Source organism: Protopterus annectens, chromosome 2.part2 (assembly GCF_019279795.1).
Source record: "Protopterus annectens isolate FY-2018-M chromosome 2.part2, PAN1.0, whole genome shotgun sequence".
Classification (NCBI taxonomy): Eukaryota; Metazoa; Chordata; order Ceratodontiformes; family Protopteridae; genus Protopterus; species Protopterus annectens.
This window is the reverse complement of record NC_056730.1, coordinates 926,838,128-926,861,893: the sequence shown is the minus strand read 5'-3', so window position 1 is coordinate 926,861,893 and position 23,766 is coordinate 926,838,128. Positions and strand designations below refer to the sequence as shown.

At 37.2% G+C, this 23,766-nt stretch overlaps 1 protein-coding gene across 3 annotated transcripts in view; it reads left to right on the top strand.

Moving 5' to 3' along the window:
• Positions 1-23,766, top strand: part of SSBP2 (single stranded DNA binding protein 2) — a 1,934,337-nt gene that overhangs the window by 1,792,534 nt on the left and 118,037 nt on the right. For all 3 annotated transcript variants that reach the window (XM_044064241.1, XM_044064242.1, XM_044064244.1), the window contains exons 13-14: positions 15,176-15,246; positions 15,831-15,909. In XM_044064241.1, coding sequence (XP_043920176.1) covers positions 15,176-15,246; positions 15,831-15,909 — 150 coding nt within the window. The remainder of the gene's footprint in view (positions 1-15,175; positions 15,247-15,830; positions 15,910-23,766) is intronic.

Sequence of the window (23,766 nt, the reverse complement as noted above, 5' to 3'; positions counted from 1 at the left end):
GCAGGATCACAAAGCTCATTTGCACATCATTGTACTAGAGATGAGAGTGGTGCTGATGGTGTTGCAGGCATTCCAAGACTCTCTTCCAGCAGGCACAAATGCAGTACATTCGGACAACATGTCAGTTGTGTGGTACATAAACAAACAAGGAGGAACCAGATCTTGCCCTCTTTGTCGGGAGGCCCTGAGAGTATGGCAGTGGGCGACGTCCTCCCAGCATTTTCTGATAGCAATGCACACCCTGGGAAAATCCAACGTGATGGCGGACAAACTAAGCAGAGTGATTCTGATGCCACACGAGTGGTCCCTAAAGAAAGAAGTAGTAGGTATGATTTTTTTGCAAATGGGGCCAGCCTTGCTGCGATCTATTCACTACAGCAATGAATGCAAAATGCAGCAGCTACATTGCCCTAAATCCCCCATCCAGGGGAGTTCCCAAGGGATGCACTTGTACACGAGTGTCCCCTGGGAATCCTTTATGCATTTCCTCCCTTTCCTTTTATACCCAAAGTTCTCCAAAAAGCCAGCAGTCTGGGAAGGACCTTAATTCTAATAGCCCCATACTGGCCTCATCAAGTATGGTTCCCCTTTTTGAAGCCTCATCTTCTGGAAGAGCCATGGATTCTGGATCCAGTGCCAGACCTCCTGACACACTCGTCGGGGGCTCTCCACCTATCTCTTCATTCCCTCAACTTGACAACATGGCTGCTCCAATTCCCAAGATAGCCAGGCTACATAACCTCACCCCTGAAGTCCAACATATCCTAATTTCTTCTCATAAGATGTCAACAAGAAAATTATATCTTAGCAAATGGAAAAGGTTTTCTATCTGGGCTGTTAAAAATCAAATTGATCCATTCTCGGCACCCCTTTCATCTATTTTGAAATTTTTGGCTAAGCTTTTCAGTGAGGGAGCAGCTGCAGCTGCTATTAGAGTACAGCTGGTAGCTATCTTGAATTTTCATATTAGAAGCGAAGGTTTGAATATCATGTCTCATAAACTATTGAAGGCCTTTCTCAGAGGGGCAGACTTTTTAAGACCACTGATAAAGCCACCTCTATCACTGTGGAATCTAAATTTTGTGTTATCGTGCATTATTTTTCCCCCTTTTGAACCTGCTGCATCATGTAGTTTGAAGTTTCTATCTTGGAAAACTCTGTTTCTAGTAGCGATTACATCAGCTAGAAGAGTGTCGGAGCTACAGGCCTTATCTATGAAACCTCCTTACCTGGCATTATATAATGATAGGGTTTCATTACGCACTAACCCTTCATTCCTACCAAAACTGTGTTCAAAATTTACTCTAAATCAATCCATAGAGTTACCAGTATTTTCCCCCCCCAAGCATGGCAGTAAGGCAGGGTACATGCTTCCTCAACTAGACGTCCATAGACAGCTGCGTTTTTGCCTGCACAGGACAAAAGAATACAGAAAATCTGATCAACTTTTCATATAATTTTCAGATGACAAAAAAGGTTTGGCAGTATCCAAAACTACCTTGTCCAGATGGTTATCAGATTTATCTCCTTTATCTGTGAATCTACAGACAAACAATTGGAGAATAAAATGTTATGCTTAAAATAATAACAGTGAAGTCACTATTGAGAATGTAGGTCCTTAGAACTGATTCGAAAAAGTGGATAATTAAGTTGGGTGGGCTTTTTCCACCTGGACTAAATGAGCATCTTTAACTGACCAATGGGAATGTTTGTCTGCCAATTGTTTTTGTATAAATGTCTGTGTTTTTGATACTCTGGATTTACACTGAGGAAGGCTAACATAGCCAAAACCGTTCTGTACTTTTTTGGGGTTTGGGTTCTTATTTACCCTACCCTTAATGTATTCTACTTATATGTAGAGCAAAGAAACACCAAAAGGGCAAAGTACCAACCAAACAAATCGTAATAAATGAAAGTGGTGAAAGTTTGGTACTCCACGACTATCGAAGCTGGCCAAAAAGAAGTCAAAACCAAGGTCCTTTATTTATAAGATCAGTAAGCGCTTTCACGTTTGTGTAAACGTTTCATCAGACTTTCTAAAAAACATTGAGTACAAATTCACTTAAATATCCCAGCTAATATGTAATTAACCAATAAAATTGAATTCCAATTAATTTTTAAAGTGGTTGTGTCCATATAAAAAAACGTTTACAGTCAGTCACATGAAATTCTAAATATCTAAAGGCCAAACTGATATGCAACAAACATATCCTATAGATATATAGCATAAAAAATATATACAACATCATAACTTCCTAACTTCATGGAACCATCTTAAACATATATATAAAAAAACATCCTCTATAGAATCTCTCACTTAGACTAAAGTAGTGTAAAACCAGACTCATATGCAAAAAGAATGTCTGATGACAAATTTTATATATATCAAACTACTATTCAAAACGTTATATAACATTGTTATAAAATATGATATTGCAATAAATCAATGTTTTAGGGCACGATCTTTTAAAAAGGGTTTAAGAGAACCCCTTTCATTTAGACCATGGCCTCTATCGGCCTGTAACCTAATGATCCATTTCCCCTCCTCTTTTTCAGTATAGTTACCTATATCTCCTAGTCTTTCAGTGGCAGCTATAGATTCCAAAACTAAAAAATTTTAAATTATGTGAAGTGTCATTATTGATGACATGTCTGGCTATCGCATTACTCTCATTTTCTCTATTGATGGCATATATGTGTTCTCTTATTCTTTCCCTTAATGTTCTGTTTGTTTTGCCAACATAGAAGTTATAACATTTTTGACACGTAGCAAGGTAAACAACGTTCCTAGTTCTACAATCTGTATAATGTTGAAATTCATATTTCTTGTGTGTATCTGGATGTACAAATATGTTCGTATTAGCTATGTATCCACATTGATCACAATGATGACAGGGAAAAGTTCCCTTTTTAGTGGATAATCTCAATCTCTGATTCTTACGTTCATAACACAGGAATTGTTTTAACGATTTGGTATTCTTGTAACAAAATCTAGGATCAGTACCAGCTATTCTTTTGATGTCCTCATCTAACAATAATATGTTCCAGTTTTTTCTAATCAACTGTGTTACTTTCTTGTTCTTATTAGTTTAAGGAATGAGAAATCGGTTAGATGTTTCTGTGGAACTGTTCGATTTTCTAATTTGTGAGTGTCTAGTTCTCTTGATATAGGGTTGACCTGCTGTACTATGTTCTACTTCTTGTAGTACCATCAGGTCCTTCTCATGATAACCTCTAGCTGTGAGATCTGTCTTCATATTTATAATAGCTTCAGAGAATACATTATCTTCACTAACTATGCGAGAAGTCCTAAGTGCCTGACTCTTGACTATATTCTGATGAAGATGTGATGGATGCATACTGTCTCGGTGTAAAAAAGCATTCTTTCTACAGTCTTTCCTAAACACTTCTGTAGTAATCATATTATTGTATTTTTTTAATAACACATCTAGGAATTCAATTTCTGTTTGAGAGTTCTTGCCAGTTAAGATAAGGAAGGTCGTAGTTCCATTAATGTACGTAATAAATTCATTCAATGTCGAAAGATCCCCTCCCCAAATGAGGAAGACATCATTTACAAAACGTCTATAGTATTTAATAAATTTTGAAAAAAAACATATGTTCTAAAATATAGGTATGTTCCCAATAGGCCAATACTAGGTTGGCGTAAGAATTGGCACAGGGTGTGCCCATTGCTACACCCATTACCTGTAAAAAGTATCTCTTATCGTACATAAAGACATTGTTAAGTATCAGATCCATTAACATTGTTGTTCTGATGTTATTATTAGTGAATCCCTTCTGTATTAAAAGCAATCTTAGATACTCAATTCCAATGTCATTGGGTATACTAGTGAAAAGCGATCTGACATCTAACGTTACCATATAATCTTCATCACTAATATGAATACCATTGTTATATGACTCTAAGGTCTCTAAAACATGTTGTGTGTCTCTCAGGATGGAGTCAGTTGACTCTACTACTGGCCGTAGCTGCTTTTCTACATAAATAGACATGTCTTCTGTCAGCCATCCTTTACTAGAAACGATTGGTCTTAAAGGAGGATTAATTAAGGTTTTGTGTATCTTAGGGAGCCCTCTGAACGTGGGTATCAGGGGTTTCTCTGTCAAAAGATATTTGTATAATTGCGCATCTATGATGTTACACATCAGCATGTCATTTAAATCATCATACACCCGTTTAATCAATGCGTCCAACTGAGACATGGTTAAACTTCTATATGTGTTAGTATCACTCAACATATTATCTATAGTCATATGGTACAAATCAGTATCTAATATCACAACTGCTCCTCCCTTGTCTGCTGCTCTAATGACAATGGAAGAGTTATTCTCAAGTGTCTTTAAAGCTTGTCTTTCTTCTTTACTCAAGTTATAAAATTCTGGTTTAGATTTTTGTTCATCAAGCTGAAAAGCTGTTAACAAGTCTTTTTCAACTGCTTTTTCAAAGCATTCAATCAAAGGATGCAGCAAAGGCATGTAGGAAGAAGGTCTCTTAAAAACATGTTCATCATTAACACTACTATTTGTATCATTATGTTGTAAAGATAGTGCTAAATTCCTAGTAAAACACTTCACATCAATAATCAAATCTACCACATCTACATGCTGTGAAGGGATGAAAGATAATCCATTATTTAGAACTGCTTTCTCTCTAGGTGATAGTTCATACTTAGATAAATTTATTGTAAGGTCCAATTTACTGGTTTTAGTGATTTCTTCTGAAATTCGAGTTCTTCTTCTTCTTGTGAAACTTTCCGTTTCCTCCCTGTGTATTGCAGACTCCATGTTTGTCGATGGATCGGTCGAAACGGGAGCGGAAAAGGGAGTGATGACAAGTCTCCCACATTCATTTCTGATCGGGGATTCTGAATATTCACTTTCCTTCTAACTACAGGCTCTTCAAGAGCAGGAGCCTGTATATCTGTTACTGCTGTATTCTCAGAGGAAGTCTCTGTATTAACCGGAGTTGTCCCTCCATTGAGGGGCGGAAATGATGTAATATTAGCGGAAATGGACGATTGAACAGGAACTGTTGTAGATTGTCGTCTCTCCAAGGGACGACTGGTATTCCCTTTACGTATCTGATCCCTCGGTCAAGAAAAAATGTTCCCCTTAAGAAAATCGGAACAGTCTCTTTCTAGTTTCTTTTTCTTGGCTAGCATGAGTCTACTGTCTAAAGAAGTTAATGTAGTCGATAGTTCACTAATGAACTCATTCATTTTCGTAGATGTTATTAGCAGGTTTAGCTCATGTTCCATTTTATTGATTTCATTATTTAACTCATTTTCAATGATGGTATACTGTTCTAATAAGAGCTTCATGTATCCGATACTAGTCTCTAAATTTAGTTTTTGCCATTTAGAGAGGAGCGAGGGATAAGTGGAACCAAAGATCGGCATTTTGAGAACGCGTAACCCTCTAGGAACACCCTGAAATGATATGCAGACTTCCATGTGTATCTTCTGCCATTGTACAGTTCTCATTGGTACTTTGCCCTTTTGGTGTTTCTTTGCTCTACATTTTGGATTTTTGTTGTTACACCGAAGGGACATGACAGAAGAGACCAGCTTGCAGTTTTTGAGAACGGAAATTTTTATTACAAACACTGGCAGGCTTAAACAACTGCTATTGGCAGAAGGTAATCCTGTATTGCGATTGTCATGTTCAGAATTAGCGAACACAACAAGCCAATCTAACAAGGAAACAGTAAATATTAATGTTTTGCAGTTAACCAGAAAAATAGAAGAAATGTCAACTAAAATGAGAACTGTACAATGAATGAGTTCATTAGTGAACTATCGACTACACTACTATATAGTAGTCTTAATGATGAACATGTTTTTAAGAGACCTTCTTCCTACATGCCTTTGCTGCATCCTTTGATTGAATGCTTTGAAAAAGCAGTTGAAAAAGACTTGTTAACAGCTTTTCATCTTGATGAACAAAAATCTAAACCAGAATTTTATAACTTGAGTAAAGAAGAAAGACAAGCTTTAAAGACACTTGAGAATAACTCTTCCATTGTCATTAGAGCAGCAGACAAGGGAGGAGCAGTTGTGACATTAGATACTGATTTGTACCATATGACTATAGATAATATGTTGAGTGATACTAACACATATAGAAGTTTAACCATGTCTCAGTTGGACGCATTGATTAAACGGGTGTATGATGATTTAAATGACATGCTGATGTGTAACATCATAGATGCGCAATTATACAAATATCTTTTGACAGAGAAACCCCTGATACCCACGTTCAGAGGGCTCCCTAAGATACACAAAACCTTAATTAATCCTCCTTTAAGACCAATCGTGTCTAGTAAAGGATGGCTGACAGAAGACATGTCTATTTATGTAGAAAAGTAGCTACGGCCAGTAGTAGAGTCAACTGACTCCATCCTGAGAGACACACAATATGTTTTAGAGACCTTAGAGTCATATAACAATGGTAGTCATATGAGTGATGAAGATTATATGGTAACTTTAGATGTCACATCGCTTTTCACTAGTATACCCAATGACATTGGAATTGAGTATCTAAGATTGCTTTTAATACAGAAGGGATTCACTAATAATAACATCAGAACAACAATGTTAATGGATCTGATACTTAACGTCTTTACGTACAATAAGAGATACTTTTTACAGGTAATGGGTGTAGCAATGGGCACACCCTGTGCCAATTCTTATGCCAACCTAGTATTGGCCTATTGGGAGCATACCTATATTTTAGAACATATGTTTTTTTCAAAATTTATTAAATACTATAGACGTTTTGTAGATGATGTCTTCCTCATTTGGGGAGGGGATCTTTCGACATTGAATGAATTTATTATGTACATTAACGGAACTACGACCTTCCTTATCTTAACTGGCAAGAACTCTCAAACAGAAATTGAATTCCTAGATGTGTTATTAAAAAAATACAATAATATGATTACTACAGAAGTGTTTAGGAAAGACTGTAGAAGAAATGCTTTTTTACACCGAGACAGTATGCATCCATCACATCTTCATCAGAATATAGTCAAGAGTCAGGCACTTAGGACTTCTCGCATAGTTAGTGAAGATAATGTATTCTCTGAAGCTATTATAAATATGAAGACAGATCTCACAGCTAGAGGTTATCATGAGAAGGACCTGATGGTACTACAAGAAGTAGAAGATAGTACAGCAGGTCAACCCTATATCAAGAGAACTAGACTCTCACAAATTAGAAAATCGAACAGTTCCACAGAAACATCTAACAGATTTCTCATTCCTTATACTAATAAGAACAAGAAAGTAACACAGTTGATTAGAAAAAACTGGAACATATTATTGTTAGATGAGGACATCAAAAGAATAGCTGGTTCTGATCCTAGATTTTGTTACAAGAATACCAAATCTTTAAAACAAATCCTGTGTTATGAACGTAAGAATCAGAGATTGAGATTATCCACTAGAAAGGGAACTTTTCCCTGTCATCATTGTAATCAATGTGGATACATAGCTAATACTAACATATTTGTACATCCAGATACACACAAGAAATATGAATTTCAACATTATACAGATTGTAGAACTAGGAACGTTGTTTACCTTGCTACGTGTCAAAAATGTTATAACTTCTATGTTGGCAGAACAAACAGAACATTAAGGGAAAGAATAAGAGAACACATATATGCCATCAATAGAGAAAATGAGAGTAATGCGATAGCCAGACATGTCATCAATAATGACACTTCACATCATTTTAAATGTTTAGTTTTGGAATCTATAGCTACCACTGAAAGACTAGGAGATATAGGTAACTACTGAAAAAGAGGAGGGGAAATGGATCATTAGGATACAGGCCGATAGAGGTCATGCTCTAAGTGAAAGGGTTTCTCACTTTTTAAAAGATTGTGCCCTAAAACATTGATTTATTGCAATATCATATTTTATAACAATGTTATATAACGTTTTGAATAGTAGTTTGATATATATAAAATTTGTCATCTGACATTCTTTTTGCATACGAGTCTGGTCTTACACTACTTTAGTCTAAGTGAGAGATTCTATAGAGGATGTTTTTTTATATATATGTCTAAGATGGTTCCATGAAGTTAGGAAGTTATGATGTTGTATATATTTTTTATGCTATATATCTATAGGATATGTTTGTTGCATATCAGTTTGGCCTTTAGATATTTAGAATTTCATGTGACTGACTGTAAACGTTTTTTATATGGACACAACCACTTTAAAAATGAATTGGAATTCAATTTTTTTGGTTAATTACATATTAGCTGGGATATTTAAGTGAATTTGTACTCAATGTTTTTTAGAAAGTCTGATGAAACGTTTACACAAATGTGAAAGTGCTTACTGATCTTATAAATAAAGGACCTTGGTTTTGACTTCTTTTTGGTCAGCTTCGATTGTCGTGGAATACCAAACTTTCACCACTTTCACATATTCTACTTATATGTTTATGTGATTATGAGCCATTAAAAGTGTTTGGTTTACCACACTGCTGTACTGGCCCTTGTTTTTGAACTTTACAGAGAGTTTATTGGGCCATTGCACTTGCTGTACTTGCAAGGGGGTTGTGCTTGCTGAGGTTTGCTGTTTCCTCACTGTTGGCTTTGGGTGTGATGGCCATCTATATCGTAGTGGAGGAGAAAATTCAACATTCCCGGTTATTGGGGATTGGAATGCCTTTTGGATTATTATTGTGGAGTTGCTTTATTACTGCGGTGGTGGTGCTGCGGTAGCGTTGTCGCCTCACAGTAAGATGTTGTCCTGTTCGATTCTCAGCTAGAGCATCTTCTGTGTGGAGACATGCATGAGTGGGCGTACCTTCGTTGAAGGTTGTGCATCAGGGCTGGCAACTCAGCATGTAAAAATCTACTACCAATCATTAGCGGACTGGAATTCCGCTGTGGGGACCCCTAACTGGGAAAAGCCGAAAGACGCAACAACATTGTGGAGTTGCTTTATTGCCTTGTACATGTATTCAATTTAAGGACGTTACTGTTCCATATCGGGCTGTGTTTTTACTGAATTAAGGGTTGGATTTTCCAGCTATGATGGCATACCGGGCAGCAGGCTTGTTTGGAACATTTTGTTCGGAACATTTTGGACGTAGTTAACTGTCTCAAGAGACTGACGATACATCATCAGGCGAAGCTGTTTCCTATTTTTTGATTTGAAGTACTTGTGTATGGGATTAGCCAGATATTAGGTGAACACATACTTCATTTTTATAAACTTTCTGACGTTGTGGCCTCGAATTGGATTTATGCACACAGACAGTTTCTGATTCCTTTGCGGAATTCGGGACTATCGTATAGGTGACTGTGCATTGCCGATGATTCATTTTCATTTTTATTGATCCCTTTGGGACTTTTTTGGAACGTTATGGTTTTTCTTGTTTCTTATGAAAATGTCATGGTATATGTTTTTTTTTTAGTGTTTAATACCATCAGGGAATGTAGTATGGTGTTTAGCGACCTACATTCTCAATAGTGACTTTACTGTTATTATTTTAAGGGGTAATTTTACCTACCCTGTAGCTACTGTTGTGTTTTTGCTGAGCCGAAGTATACATTGCATTGTCTTTTTGGCTATGTTAGGTCTGGATAACAAAGGAATGTTTCATTTGGTTCTGGGGATCAGTATATTTCTGTAAGGCAAACATTGTTTATGTAACATTGTGACACAGGTTCGTTTGATTGACTTTATCATGGTATTAGATTAGCACAGAAATTGGAACATTATTTTGTATATGAAGTGGGGATACTGAAAAAGTGTATTCAATATTGATGGATGGGATATTTCTGTAGAAAGGGACCATATATTCTGTGTGATTCAGGGTTTACTATATAGGCAGTAGCCGAAATTGTTTGACAACTTTTTATTTTTTGTTGGGTCATAGGATGGCTATTATGGTTTCCTGTCTAATTTAAATTAATGGATGTTTTTTCCTGTGTGATCAGTTGGTGTTTTGGCTGTGGTATCTGTCCTCAACACAGTCTTTATAGGGGAATGTAGTATCTCGTATGTATCATTTAACATCAGGTTAATGTTGATTGCAGTTTTATGATTCTGGTTTTGATTTCAAAATGCGGGATGGCTATTATTGTTCCCCTATTGTAACTAATGACATTTGGTTCTATACACTGTTTTGGTGTCACTTCGGATTTAGAATTATTTTCTGTATCTAGTTACAAATTATTATGGTAAGAATAGAAATATTGGGATTATTCACAGACATCTGTGTCTTATTACCATAATTTTTATTTTATAAAGGCTGACAATCTTTCATATTGATTAGTGGTTGCTCCAGACCAGTGTGGCCATTGCCCCTTATTTATGATAGCTGTATAGGGCTGAACAATATAATTTGTCTAGATCCGGCAATATAAGTACATTGATATACACACATTTTCATTTTGAACATGGATTTGGTCTTTATTTTAAAAGGTTTATCCTCTGACAGGGATGATTTGCAGGTTTTTGGGTTGGGGCCTACAGATGAGGGAGGTATTGAAAATACCAATACCAGTGACCCATCTAACCATTGTAAATTGGTTTTCCAAAAACGTACGAGAAACATGAAAACAGAACCAATGTTTGGCATTTGAAACTGTTCAAAGCTTATCAGATAAAGGGGATTACCCCCAGGGGCCTACGGGTTAGGACTCAACCCTTAGTTCATAATAGAGATGAAACACTATTAGATGAATGGGCACAGGTTCATCAAAGTGCTTCTATGGGCTTTGTTGATGCCCTAACATCATACTATGAACAAACTGTGAACCAGTGTGTTATAGAGGTTAAATCCTTCTGTGAGGATATCAAAACCTATGAGACCCTACCATGTTATATGCCCTATTTAAACCAGCTCAGTACTGAGCTACTTAACCTTGAACAACAACTAAGAGAGTAGAGAAGAAGATGAAGAATTTTAATCATGACATGGGGGACTATCAAAAGGGTAAACCATTTGATATGTATAGGAATGTGAAATTTAGTACTGCTGAAAGCAGACCCCGACTCATAAAAGAAAGAGACCTAAATCCATCCTGAAGAAACCCAGAATGGTCTCTAGTAGTACGTCGGGGGATGAATCATCCTCCGTTATGGATGTGGATGGCAATCACACCCTAGAGTCACCCACCCCCAAAAGACATAATTGGGATCACCCTTTAGGGTTAGAATCAGGAGAGAGGGGGCAGGAAACACAGGACAAATAAGCAATCTGGAGACCCTTTTAAAAATTCTGATGCAACGTTAAACAATTGTACAAATGTTCATAACATCTTATCTATACCTCTTTCGGAGGTTGAAATAAAATTTTTGAACAAAGGCCTAAATTCCTAGCTTTTTTTGTCACAGAAGATTATTTGGCTCAGTATGTACTTTCTTTTGGTGTTTGTTGAATTTAAGACTATTATTTTGGTTCTGAAACATCTGCTAACAACAGTGTATTTAAATTTCACAAATCCATCTTTATGCCACCCATGTATCCACAGGTTTCTATGATCCAGTCTAGCGTTCTCAAAGATCTACACTTTAGTCCTCTTGAACATTCAATATTTCCTCATAATCTCTCAAAGATGGAACAACAGGTTGTTATGAATCTCAAAAATAATAAGAATTTGGTGATCCTTCCGGCTGATAAGGGTGGAGCAGTGGTGGTAATGGATTGGGACGTGTATTACAATGAGGCTTTAAAGCAATTGAATGATGATAGATACTACATGTGTATACCCCTTGATCCAACCTCTAGATTTACGGTCGAAATTGATGGGTTTTTATTGGAAGCCAAGGAAGAGGGTATCATCACCGACTCAGATATCACCTTACTGTACAGCATCCCAAATCTCAGTATTTATATTTGCTTCCCAAGATTCATAAGGACCTAACAAATCTGCCTGGGAGACCCATTGTGTCGGGTAGGGGTTCCCTTGCAGAACCTCTTTCTCAGTTTCTGACCCAAAATCTTCAACCCCTTTTGGGATGTATACAGGTTCATATACAGGATACAACACAATTCTTGGGTATCCTCTCCAACCTGCAGTTGGAATCAGGGTGGTTACTTTGCACCCTAGATGTCACTGCCCTCTACAGCAACATTCCACACTGGGCGGGTCTTTTGGCCTTACAGTACTGGTTGGACAAATGTGAACTATACCAGCCAGGTTTCAACACATTCATGGTTTGTCTTGTGGAACATGTTCTCACCAAGAATGTATTACACTTCCGTGGTCAATGTTTTTGGCAGGTGCAGGGTACAGCAATGGAGGCATCTTTTGCCCCCATTTATGCGGACTTATTCATGGCATATTTGGAAGAGGAACTTATCTATGACTCCAACCATAACATATATCTTAATGAGATAGATATATGGAGACAGTATCTGGTTGATTGTTGGATGGTGTGGAAAGCTGACAGCATTTATTTACAAGAATCCGTGGAGTATTTCAGTGAGAATAAATGGGGCATTGAGTTCAAGGTTAATTATGATGTACAACAGATTACTTTCCTGGATGTTTTGGTCACCATGAATTCTGATAATACTTTGAACACTCAGATCTGTCGCAATTAACCCCAATACAATTCTTTGCTTAATGCTACCAGCTTCCACCCCCAACATATTATCCAGAACATCACCAAATCACAATTTCTTCAGGTTAGCCGGATTTGTTCAGACACAGAAGCCTATGAACTTTATAAGCAAGATCTTGTTCATAGATTTAAGAGTAGGGGATATAAACAAGGTAATATTATTTCTGCTAGCAATTGGGCATCTACTCAGGACAGGTGGGATTTGTTAACTTATAGGGTACATCAACCTGGGGAACCTTCATAATTGAGGTTGGTTACAACAGTTGGTAGAAATACTGGGGTACTTCTGGATATTGTCAACAGACATTGGAACATTCTATTGGCGGATCACAAATTGTCTGAGATTATAAGTAGCAAATGTTTATTCTCCTTTCGGAGAGGTCAAACACTAGGTTCACATTTTAGTCATTATAAACGATATCAGGAATTCACCACCAACTATCAACAACTTACCGTCACAGGGGATAGATTATATGGATGTACTCCCTGTGGGCATTGTGCACACTGTCCAAGGGTCATGAAATCTAAAGAATTCACAAGCAGAAATACGGCTTTGCTCTTTGACATAAAATGTTTAGCAAATTGCAGCTCTGATTGGATGATTTATCTCGCTACATGTTCCTGTTCTGCTTTTTATGTGGGGCAAACTTCTAGACCTTTATGGTTACGTATCATTGAACATGTTAATGATATCAGGAATAAAAGACAGTCTAATGCCCTTTACAAACACACATTGAAACATAACACTGCCTTTTTTAGTTTACGGTTATTGATAAAATTAATGGGGACAGAAATAATAAGGCTCGCTGGCATTCCATTCTCAATTCTAAGGAGAAAAAATGGATAATTAAGTTGGGTGGGCTTTTTCCACCTGGAATAAATCAGCATCTTTAACTGACCAATGGGAATGTTTATCTACCACTTGTTTTTGTATAAATATCTGTGTTTTTGATACTCTGGATTTACACTGAGGAAGGCTAACATAGCCGAAACTGGTCTGTACTTTTTTGTACTTTTTTGGGGTTCGGGTTCATAGGTAGGTACTAGGCTATTGGCCCTTGGACCTATATAAGCCTAGTCAAATGGTACCCTGGCTTTTGCCAACCAAGAAAATTACTTTCCTGTGCCCCTGTCAAGCAGAGCCACAGAAGTGATCCCCAGGGTGAATTTCCTATCTCCCATCCAATCATCAAGATTTTTCTTGAAGAGTGCTAATGAGGAGCTTTGTTTGATATAGATAGGTAGTTTGTTCCAGAGTATGGGAAGTCTCTGGGACAGGAATCTATCCCTCCAGCATGTTCTGTTTATTGTGGTGACAAGGTTTAGGTCCCTAGAGCGTGTAGCTCGGAGGGATTGGGATTTCTTTATGTGGAGCATGTCCAACAGCTCTGGGTTTGACATAGCTTTGTATGTTAAGCAGAGATCGCCGCTGAGTAGGCAATATGCGACAGAGTAAAGCTGGAGTTTTTGAGACGGTCTGCGTAGGGCATCTGTTTGAGGCCGGTAATCCTCTTTGTGAGGTATTTCTGTAGCCTTTCTAGTTGTTGTAGATGTCTTGTGAGGTACATACCAAAAGGGGCGTTGTACTCTATAATGGGTCTAATGAGTGATGCGTAGAGGGGAACAATGACCTCTTTTTTCCTGGATGAGAAACCTTTTATGATGAGGTGTGCCACATAGAAGGATTTCCTGACTACTGTGGCAATATGATTATCAAAGGAGAGACTACTGTCCACCTGTGTCCCAAGGTCTCTTATCTTATTTACCCTATGCTCAATGTATTCTATCTATATGTTTATGTGCTTATGAGCCATTAAAAGTTTTGGTTTACCACACTGCTGTGCTGGCCCTTCTTTTTGAACTTTACATGGAGTTTATTGGGCCGTTGCACTTGCCACTTGTGAGGGGGTTGTGGTTGCTGAGTTATGCTAGATAGCAGAAGGGGTACATAAGCCAATACGTATATTTCTATTTATGTTTATTTATAAAGTTTTAAACAGAATTGTAGTCAGGGTGAACATAGATCTTACTTTGTAGCTTTATGAAAGATAAGGGAGAATAGAGATTGGGGCAACAGACTGAGAAAGTGAAGTTTTAATTTAGGTTGGTAAATGTATGCTATGAACAGGACAAAATTTATAAAACAAAGTGGGTAAGGCCAGGTAATCTTGTGGGATGCATTAAGTGCACACTTTTATGCAATGATTTTAAAGTTAGTATATATGGCATCCATTTGAATAAGGGATTTGAAATAACACGTATTCACAATGTTAGCATTTCTGATTCAGACCTGTTAGTGTCAGTGGTGCTAATATTTATGAAAGATTACAAATTATTATGAGGATCATTTTTTTATTTATTTGCTTGTTTGCAATTTGTTGGAAATGAGTACATTAAGTGTTGATTATTTGCAGATGTCATGTCTGAAAAAAAAATGATTATTATCAATTTGATGAGGTATCTTATTGAGCAAGATGTAATGTAATAATTAAAGTGATGCATTCAAAATACTACTACTGCAGTGTATCTAAAATGCATTGCTTCCATTTTAGAATCAACCAACTCTGGAGATAACATGTATACATTGATGAATACAGTACCTTCTGGAGGCAGTAGGACCAATGTAAGTTGAGATTCTCTTATATCATGTTGTATGTATATATGTACATTTACCTGTTGAATATGCCTCATTACACATGTTGCTGTAAATAATAGCTGCATAGTTTGCTTTGAAAACAGAAATGTATGCATATGTAATGTATGTATGATACCATTTAAAGATCACTGCTTTACCCATAATGTAAGCCACTCGCTACTGAATAGAAATGAGTGGTTATCATGTTGTAAGTAATATGATGTGCCAAAGTTCTGTTTTCTTGGACATTGCATGCAGTAGAGATATAATAATACAATATCATAATAGATTTATACAAGGTTTATGATGAAAGCCACAGTTTTAATCATTGCAGAAGTTGTATTTTTTTAGAATGTACATAAAAGGTAACATTAAAAAATTGCATTAAAAAGTTGCTTTCTACACAGTTAGGGCAACGGTATGGAAGAACCATTTGACAGTAACCTGTTTCAGTAAGTTAATGAGTATGAATGAAACTGCTAAAAGCCAGTTATGTGTGTACATTTCATTTTGTTATGTTGTAGTTGTCCTTTAATATAGTTGAGTAATGGCTATCTTTTGTTTTCTTTCAGTTCCCAATTGGTCCTGGGTCAGATGGCCCAATGAGTGGGATGGGAGCCATGGAACCGCATCATATGAATGGGTCATTAGGTACATGTCATTTTATTTGTTTAAGTATTTTTTTAGAACAGGCAGAAATATTAAGAATGTAGTTTGCGTCGTGAAATACAGCTGGGAGAGTGCATAGCATGTGATGAATATATTGCAGTGTGAAAAAGCAGGATATACTAAACATGATGTGAACCGTAAAAATAGGAAGAAACCGATGCGAATGAAAAAACTGCAGAAACTGGATAAAACTTCTAGGGATGTGGAAGGGCAATCAGACGTGAAGACCCATTTAACATTTGGTGCTTTTGCCCTTTATTGTTACAGAACTTCATCAGAAAGTGAATAAAACAATTCAAAAGATCTGTGGTTATATACCAAAGGCAGTAGTGTTAGAGCCAGTCAAACAACACATAGGGCTTAATAGTCAAATCAGTGAGAGACTTAGTGGACCAATCAGGAATACTAGTACAATAATAAGGAAGAACCAGTCAAATCATGAATAGGAAAATTACTGGACAAATCAGTGAAAGAGATTAAGAGCCAATCAGAACATGCCTGTAGAATTACAGTTCAAGCTAACAGTTAACTGTATTTCAGCCAATGAAACAATGCAAATGGGTAAAGACACATATTACATTGTACCTGGTAGGAAGAATGAGGCTAGCTTGAAGTGGAAATAGTACAAAAATCTGTAGAGAATCAAAGGTGCTGGTGGTGTGCTATCTGTCGAATTTTAATGCACATTTAATGTTTAAGTTATCATTGATTGTTGGAGGAGCTTCGGAGTTGAGAAGCAATTGCCACCTTAGTTCATGGACATTAAGGAGGTTGTTAACATTGCCTACAAAGTCATCAGTGTGTTCAAGAATTAAAAATTTGAAGCAGGGCTAGCCCAGGCAGGGTTTTGCCAGCACATTCTTTGTGTCATGGTTTCTTTGAGCTGCACAATGTACTTTCATTCTGTCTGACAGTCTCCTCTAGGTTTTGCTGATGTAGAAATTGCTATATTGATTACAGGTGGCAGCGTAAATTACATTGAAAGTGTTGCAATCAAACTGCTAAGTTCCAGTTTGAAATCATAATGTGAAAAATGGAAAACATTACAAGCAAGGATGTGTTTGCAGGTGGCATAATGGTTACATGGGAACATGCCTGCAGGGTGAGCTGGCTCTGTAGGCTGGAGTTGGAAGTGGGAGTCTCATTGCAACTTGAAGGTATGCCTGAGTGTCTTGAGTTTTTTTGTAATAAAATTGTGGTTTGTTCCCCAAAATGGAGCAGAGCTCTTTGTTGTTATGAATGTCACACCAATTCTCAGTCAGGATGCTCCCAGTGGGGTCCATATCCTGTCTGATAAGGAGGGGAAAGCTGAGGACAAAATCATCAGATTTCTGTTTGTTGGGGGGTTTGGGATTTTAGAATGGGCTGGAATCAGGTGTGCCTGCAGAGGACAACCTCTTACTGGATTGAGCTGACCAGGGGTTCGGGGTAGTTTCAGTCCAGGAAGAGTTTATTCAGGAAGGAGCATTCCAGACTGAATGAGTCATCATCACTGGTGATGCGGGAGAGCCTGATGCACTGCCCCTTAACTACTTTCTTTTTCATGAACTTAGGATGTAGACTTGTGTATTCCAGGAAATTATTCCTTTAAGTCTCCTTCCTAAAGAGGGACAGACTTGAAACAGAGGTTCTCTTTATCTAGGGTGATTTCCCATCTAAGAAGTGAGCTTGTGTGCCCATTCTGGAGAATGTGAATTTGAGGAAACTGGTGCTGCTGGACACTTCAGTTAAGAAGGCCTGGAGTTCTTCCTTGATGCCATGCCAAATGAAAAAAAATATCATCTGTATAGTGACGATAGAGTCTGGTGTGTTGCAAACCTGGGATCTAGGTGAAAATTTCATATTCCCACTTGATAAGTACCAAGTTCTCATAGGCTGGGGCCATTTTGGACCCCATGGCTACCCCACACTGCTGGTGATAGATCTTTTGGTTGAAGTGAAAAGAATTGTACCTTAATACAACAGAGATGAGATCACAGAGAGTCTTGATAGAGTCAGTGGGGAGAGGGGTGTATTTGGAGAGGAATAGCTTGGTGAGCTGAAGGCCCTCTCCATGGACGATGGTAGTGTAAAATGACCTATATCTAGCGAGACCAGAAAATTGTCAGCAGTGGTGAACTGGTAGTTGTGCAGCTCACTGAGGAAAATCCACGAGTCTTTCATATAGAACTGGCTGGACTGTACAATGGGGTTGAATTGCTAACAGCATATTGAGAGATGTTCTCAGTTTTGGTCTTTACAGCTGCTATGTGCTGAAATGGAGGGTCTGAGGTACATTTGTGTACCTTGGGTATTCCAAACAACTTCCCTAGGCTAGGTTTGCTGACAGATAGGAAATCAAATACATCAGTGGTATCTTATCACATAAATGCAGTTTAAGTAATAATTTGTCACTGTAAAAAATAAACAGCAAAAGGTTAATTAAATGTTGGTGTAGTAAACAGGTACAGTAGATGGTCTTTAATATAAGGATGGATATTGTGTCTTTACTAGTGCACCTACACACAGATGATGTCATTAAGCGTGTAAGTAACATTTAGTGACATGATTTGCTTCATTAAAATAAAGGAAAGGGTTAGAGGACAATAGGAAGGAAACAACAAAGGTAGCATGAACAAAGGAGAGACTAGGAAAGCAAGTTGAGGCAAAGATGGATAACGAGAGGTGAACGTGGAATAATATTTAGGCGCGGTGGTGGGGCAGGACATGTAGAAGACCGTTTATATTATAATGTGTTATAGAAGCATTTTGCTTGTTAGGTATATTTTAGACAAGTACAGTGTTAAACATAAAGTGCTTTATAAGAAATTCAGCTGGGATAGCACAGTTTATTGTATTTTATTGTTTTGCTCCAATTTTGTCATTTGTTCCCTGGCCATATTGTCAGCATATAGTACTGTATTTTTTTTTTTCATTCATCCTATGCAGTCTTAGTTTACTTACAAACTAGGTGAACCACATTTGGTTAACAGCTTGGGCATCTACTGGAGTTGGCTAGGAGGAAAGAGATTGATGAGGCATTGCTTGCTCACCTCTTCTAGGGAAATGTGGCCGGGAATGTACTGGTGGTTCGGACATTTCATGAGCCTTGGTGGTGATCAAATGGTCAAGAAGAGAACCTTTGCTGAGCTAGTTGAGCAGGTCGATAAAGACTCATTACCTTGTAGGTGAGGGTACATTCCTTTTGGTGCAATTGCACACCCATCTAGGTGGCATCAGCCTTGCATTTCAGTTTGTGTGTGGGGGGTAGGGCTTATTGGAAAAAATAGCTGTCTGCTGCATGAAAGCTGTGATTCCTATATTCTTCACTCTGTCAGCTGAGACCCATCCAGCAAAGGGCCACATCCTGGGAGCTCCTACCTCATGAGGGACACCAGGGACCTGAAGTCAGTGGTAGGTGGCAAAAAAATCATTAAATTGGTCAATTGATCAATCAGTAAATAAAAGCAAATTGAATGCTGCTAAGATGGACTAATACAGAGACTAGTGTAAGCTGATCTGTAGGAATCTTCAGAGTAAAGAGTCCTGGCAAAGGAAGTTTAGGTGTATTATGTGTTACTGTGCAGTTGTTTCATTAGCAAAGTAGAAAGTATAAACATGGGATGAATATTTCTTTTTGTTTAAGAATCCTTGATAAAGCCAAAAATAATAGGTGGACAAAAGCCCAAAATCAGTGACATTTTTTAAATATTTATTTATTTATTCCAGTTTGATGACTGGGGAGGTCCACTGGGCTCGGGGAGCCTGTTTTCAGTGAAGGCCCGGGGAGAAAAGCTCCAACAGTACATAGTTACATGAATAATTACTAAGAAACTTTGCATAACTGACAAATAAACAGGTAGCATTCATGAAGAAATATTGCAGTGATTTATTCAAAGTTAGTAGAACAACAGATTTTGCATCCGCATGCATTTTCTGAATAAAAAGTATGAAACTCTCACGTTTAACATAATTAACTGCAATCCTCAGTAATTTACCATTAAAAAAAATATTAGGGACAGGGAAAAATGAAGCAAAAATCAGGGACAGTTGAGAGATTTTTTATAGGATATATAGCTGAGAGAGAGCAAAGAGGAATGATCATTAATGTATAAAAACAAAAGATGTGATCCTGGCATAAATCACTTGTGAAATACATTTAAACTAGAAAGAGGGTATGATAATTCTACTGCTGACAATTTTAAAGACCACAATAAGACTTAATATCATTGGATTCATGGAATCAGGCTTTGACGAAGATAGGTCCTTGAAAACTGACCTGGCAAAATAGCCTGCAAGCTATTAAAACTAAGTAAGCCCTGTCTATAGACTTCAGAGACTCTCCTTTAACAGGAGCCATTCTTTAAATATCTGCTAAGTGTTTCAATAGTTACACTGTCTACCAGTTGTGTATGCATCTTATCAGTTTATAAAATCACCCTGTTTGAAACAACAGAAAGCTTAAATCCTGAGACCATATCACTATTAAAAAAATCTACTCAAAATAGTTTTAAACTAAGCACACTGTTTTAAGTGTGGGCCAAATGTAGGACAAAATGATAAATTGCCATTCATTCCCCATGATCTTTGCTTACATTCTTTTATATTCTAGACCTCACTGCTACGAAAAATGAATGTGAACATACTAAACAGTACTTCATTAAGAGGCGTTCAGTATGGCTGCAAGATGATCAACAGCTTAACTTCAGCTTTCACAGTGTGAGAACAGAAATTGAGAAACATAAGCCAGTGATATTGTCAACTTCAGTAAATTCAGTTACTGGCTAGTAAATACATTGCCTGTTTGCCAAAAAAAAAAAAAACTAAAAGAGCCTGAAAGAAGACCAACTAGAAAAGGTGAAGAGAGAACACTGACTGGGAAGAACCCTGCAGCTTTTCAGCAAAAAACATGTCAAGCTCTAGCTTTGGTGCAAGACATGACTTCCAATAATCTAGAGGGAAAAATAAGTCAAATGTGCTCAGAGCTGATTAAAATAAATGAAATACTGAAGGTGTATATCAGGTTAAATAACAAAATGCCATACAAATGGAAGAAGCTTTAAAAAGATATTCAGATAAGCTGATGAAACTACAAAAATCAGAGGTCAAAATAAAGAAAAGGCTGCCTGAGCATGGAGACTACTTAAGAAGAGATGTTTCAAAAATTGTATAATTAGAGGGCAGAACATATAGGAAAAATCTGATATTTTCTGCTGTACCAGAGAAATTAGAAGAGACAAACTGTATTAATTTTATGAAGGCACAAATAATAGTGTAAGTAAAAGCACAGGTGTTAACATGCATCTTAGCATCCATTCATCCTCAACCCCTTTTTTCCCATTTTGCACATGGGGTTGGGGTGTCACTTCAACAGTGACAATCATCTCGAGCCAAAGTTTACACCACCGGATGGCTAGCCCTGCTGTTCACCAGTACCACTCACTCACACACACATTCCCACCTATGACTATTTTTTTTAGAATGTCCACTCCACCTATTGCATGTCTTTGGAATGTGGGAGGAAACCGGAGCATCTGGAGGAAACCCACATGACCGCAGGGAGGACATGTAGACTTTGCACAGAAGGCAGCCGAGCTGAGAATCAAACTTGCTGTGAGGCATCAACTCTAAATGCTGCACAACTGCAGCCACCCCCATAATTTCAGGTTAATTAGGGCCTATGTTAGCAGCTGTCTATTTGGCACAAATGTTCCTATTAGGAGGGTTACATTTCATTGTTTGAAGATGTACATAGTTATGTGGGTTTGTATTTAGTTAACAGGCTATGGAAGTGTTTTGGGGGGGGGTGTTTTTTTATTATTTATTTATTTATTCATTTGTTTGTTTTTGTTTTTGTTTGTTTGAGGGTTTTTTATTAAAACAAAAAGTTTTGTAAAATGTGGCCTAGGTTCCAGTACTAATGATAAGAAAAAAAAAACTGTGTAAAGGATTAACTGAACATTAATGAGTGCGTGCCTCACAAAAGTTGGAAATAGACATTTACAAAAGCTGTCGTATGTAATAGATGGGAATAATGACTTCTTACCATGAAGGCACCACTTTCCATATTATCTTAGTATGTGAATGGTCTCACAGGTATAGACAAAAGTAACTCATACTTACATTAAAAATGTACGGAGGTTAGTAGTCACATTCGAGATAACCATAAAGCTAAATGAATGCCCTGGATTTTCAGACACATGTCCATATACGGCATTGGTTGTTCACCCTGTAACTAACAAATGCTATAAGTTCTCTGGTTTTGCTAACTGCAACACCAAGAACATTATATACATTGGCACTTGTAATTTGTGCCAAGCCTATTATGTAGGAAAGACCAATAGAAAGTTTAAGGAACAGATACTTCACCACCTGTTAGACATCAAGAATAAAGTGGTAACCAATGCCCTATATGGACATGTATCTGAAAATCCAGGGCATTCATTTAGCTTTATGGTTATCTCGAATGTGACTACTAACCTCCGTGGAGGAGACATTGTCAACAAAACTGAAAAGGAAGAAATCAAATGGATCATGAACCTCAGAGCTAATTTATTTCCAGGGCTCAACAGAGTAGTTCCTATTAAACCTATTTTGAAAGAGAGAAGCCTAATTAAGAAATGAAATGGAGGCTTAAGGAAGGCATGCATCTGATTGCTGTATGTGATTGGTTGAGCATTTAAGGATCTTTATTTAACGGCAGTAAGTCAGGTCTATACACTAGGATCTGAATAAGGTTTTTTTACTGTAAGCACTTATCCTGTTTGACCTGCAACTTGAACAGCACAATTTGTGCTTTTTATTTCTTCGTTTTATTAAAGCCTACATTTTAACAGAATTTTTCAATAAACTTTTCGTTGTGTTGGAAGCCTTTTTTTCATTTTACTATAACAAAAGAAGGTAGATTTCTGAAAAACTTTATGAAAACATTAGGTATAAAAGCTGTGAATTCAGTATTAGAAACTCTGAGAAAATTTACATATTATTCACAAAGGTATAATAATTGGGTAGACTAGACAGAAATTATATTTCACGTGAACATGTACATTTAATTGAGAACATTGACACACATCCAATAACTAGTTTGGTTCTTGCGCCAGTAATTACAAAGATAAAAATGCATGGCAATGAAGTAGAGATGAGACATAATGCTCACTCACTTTCCTGTTAAAATGGGAGGAATTTAAAGAATGGGTAGTGGAAATTATCAGGGAGTTATTAGGGAAGATAGAAAATACTCCAGAATTTATAGCTAGTGAGTGGAATAAAATGAAAGTGGAGTTTAAAAATAGGGTAGAAATAAAAGAAAAAGAGATAGGGTTAATAAGTAGCAAGAATTGTTTAGAGGGGCTGGCAAAAGGTAAAGTATTTCAGAATAAGGGGAATCTCACAGAACAAGAAGAGGCTCAACTGAAGAGTGCTAAAGAGAAAACAAGGGAGTATCTGGATAATATGCATGAGTTTAGAAAGATTGCTGTTAAGCAACTCTTTTTTGATAACTCCAGAACATGAAAACTCCTTAGCACAATGACTTCAGCAACGTAAAGTAGAAAGAGTTGTTGCCCAACTTACGGAGGTTATAATAAAAAACATAACTAGAGATCCTGTAGCGGTATTAGGTTTCAAAAATTTTATGAGAATTTGTATAAAGCAGAGAAATGTAAAAATCTTGGAAAAAGTACAAATGGAAATATTTATGGAAGTATTAAGTATGCCAAGGTTAGAGGTAGATAAAGTTCAGCAATTAGCAGTCAAGATAGGAGGAGATGAGATACAATGGTGACTTATACTCAATCTGCATGAAAGTCTCCAGGAATAGATGGTAATATCGTGGAAGTTTTGGAGTTAGGAGGGAAGAAA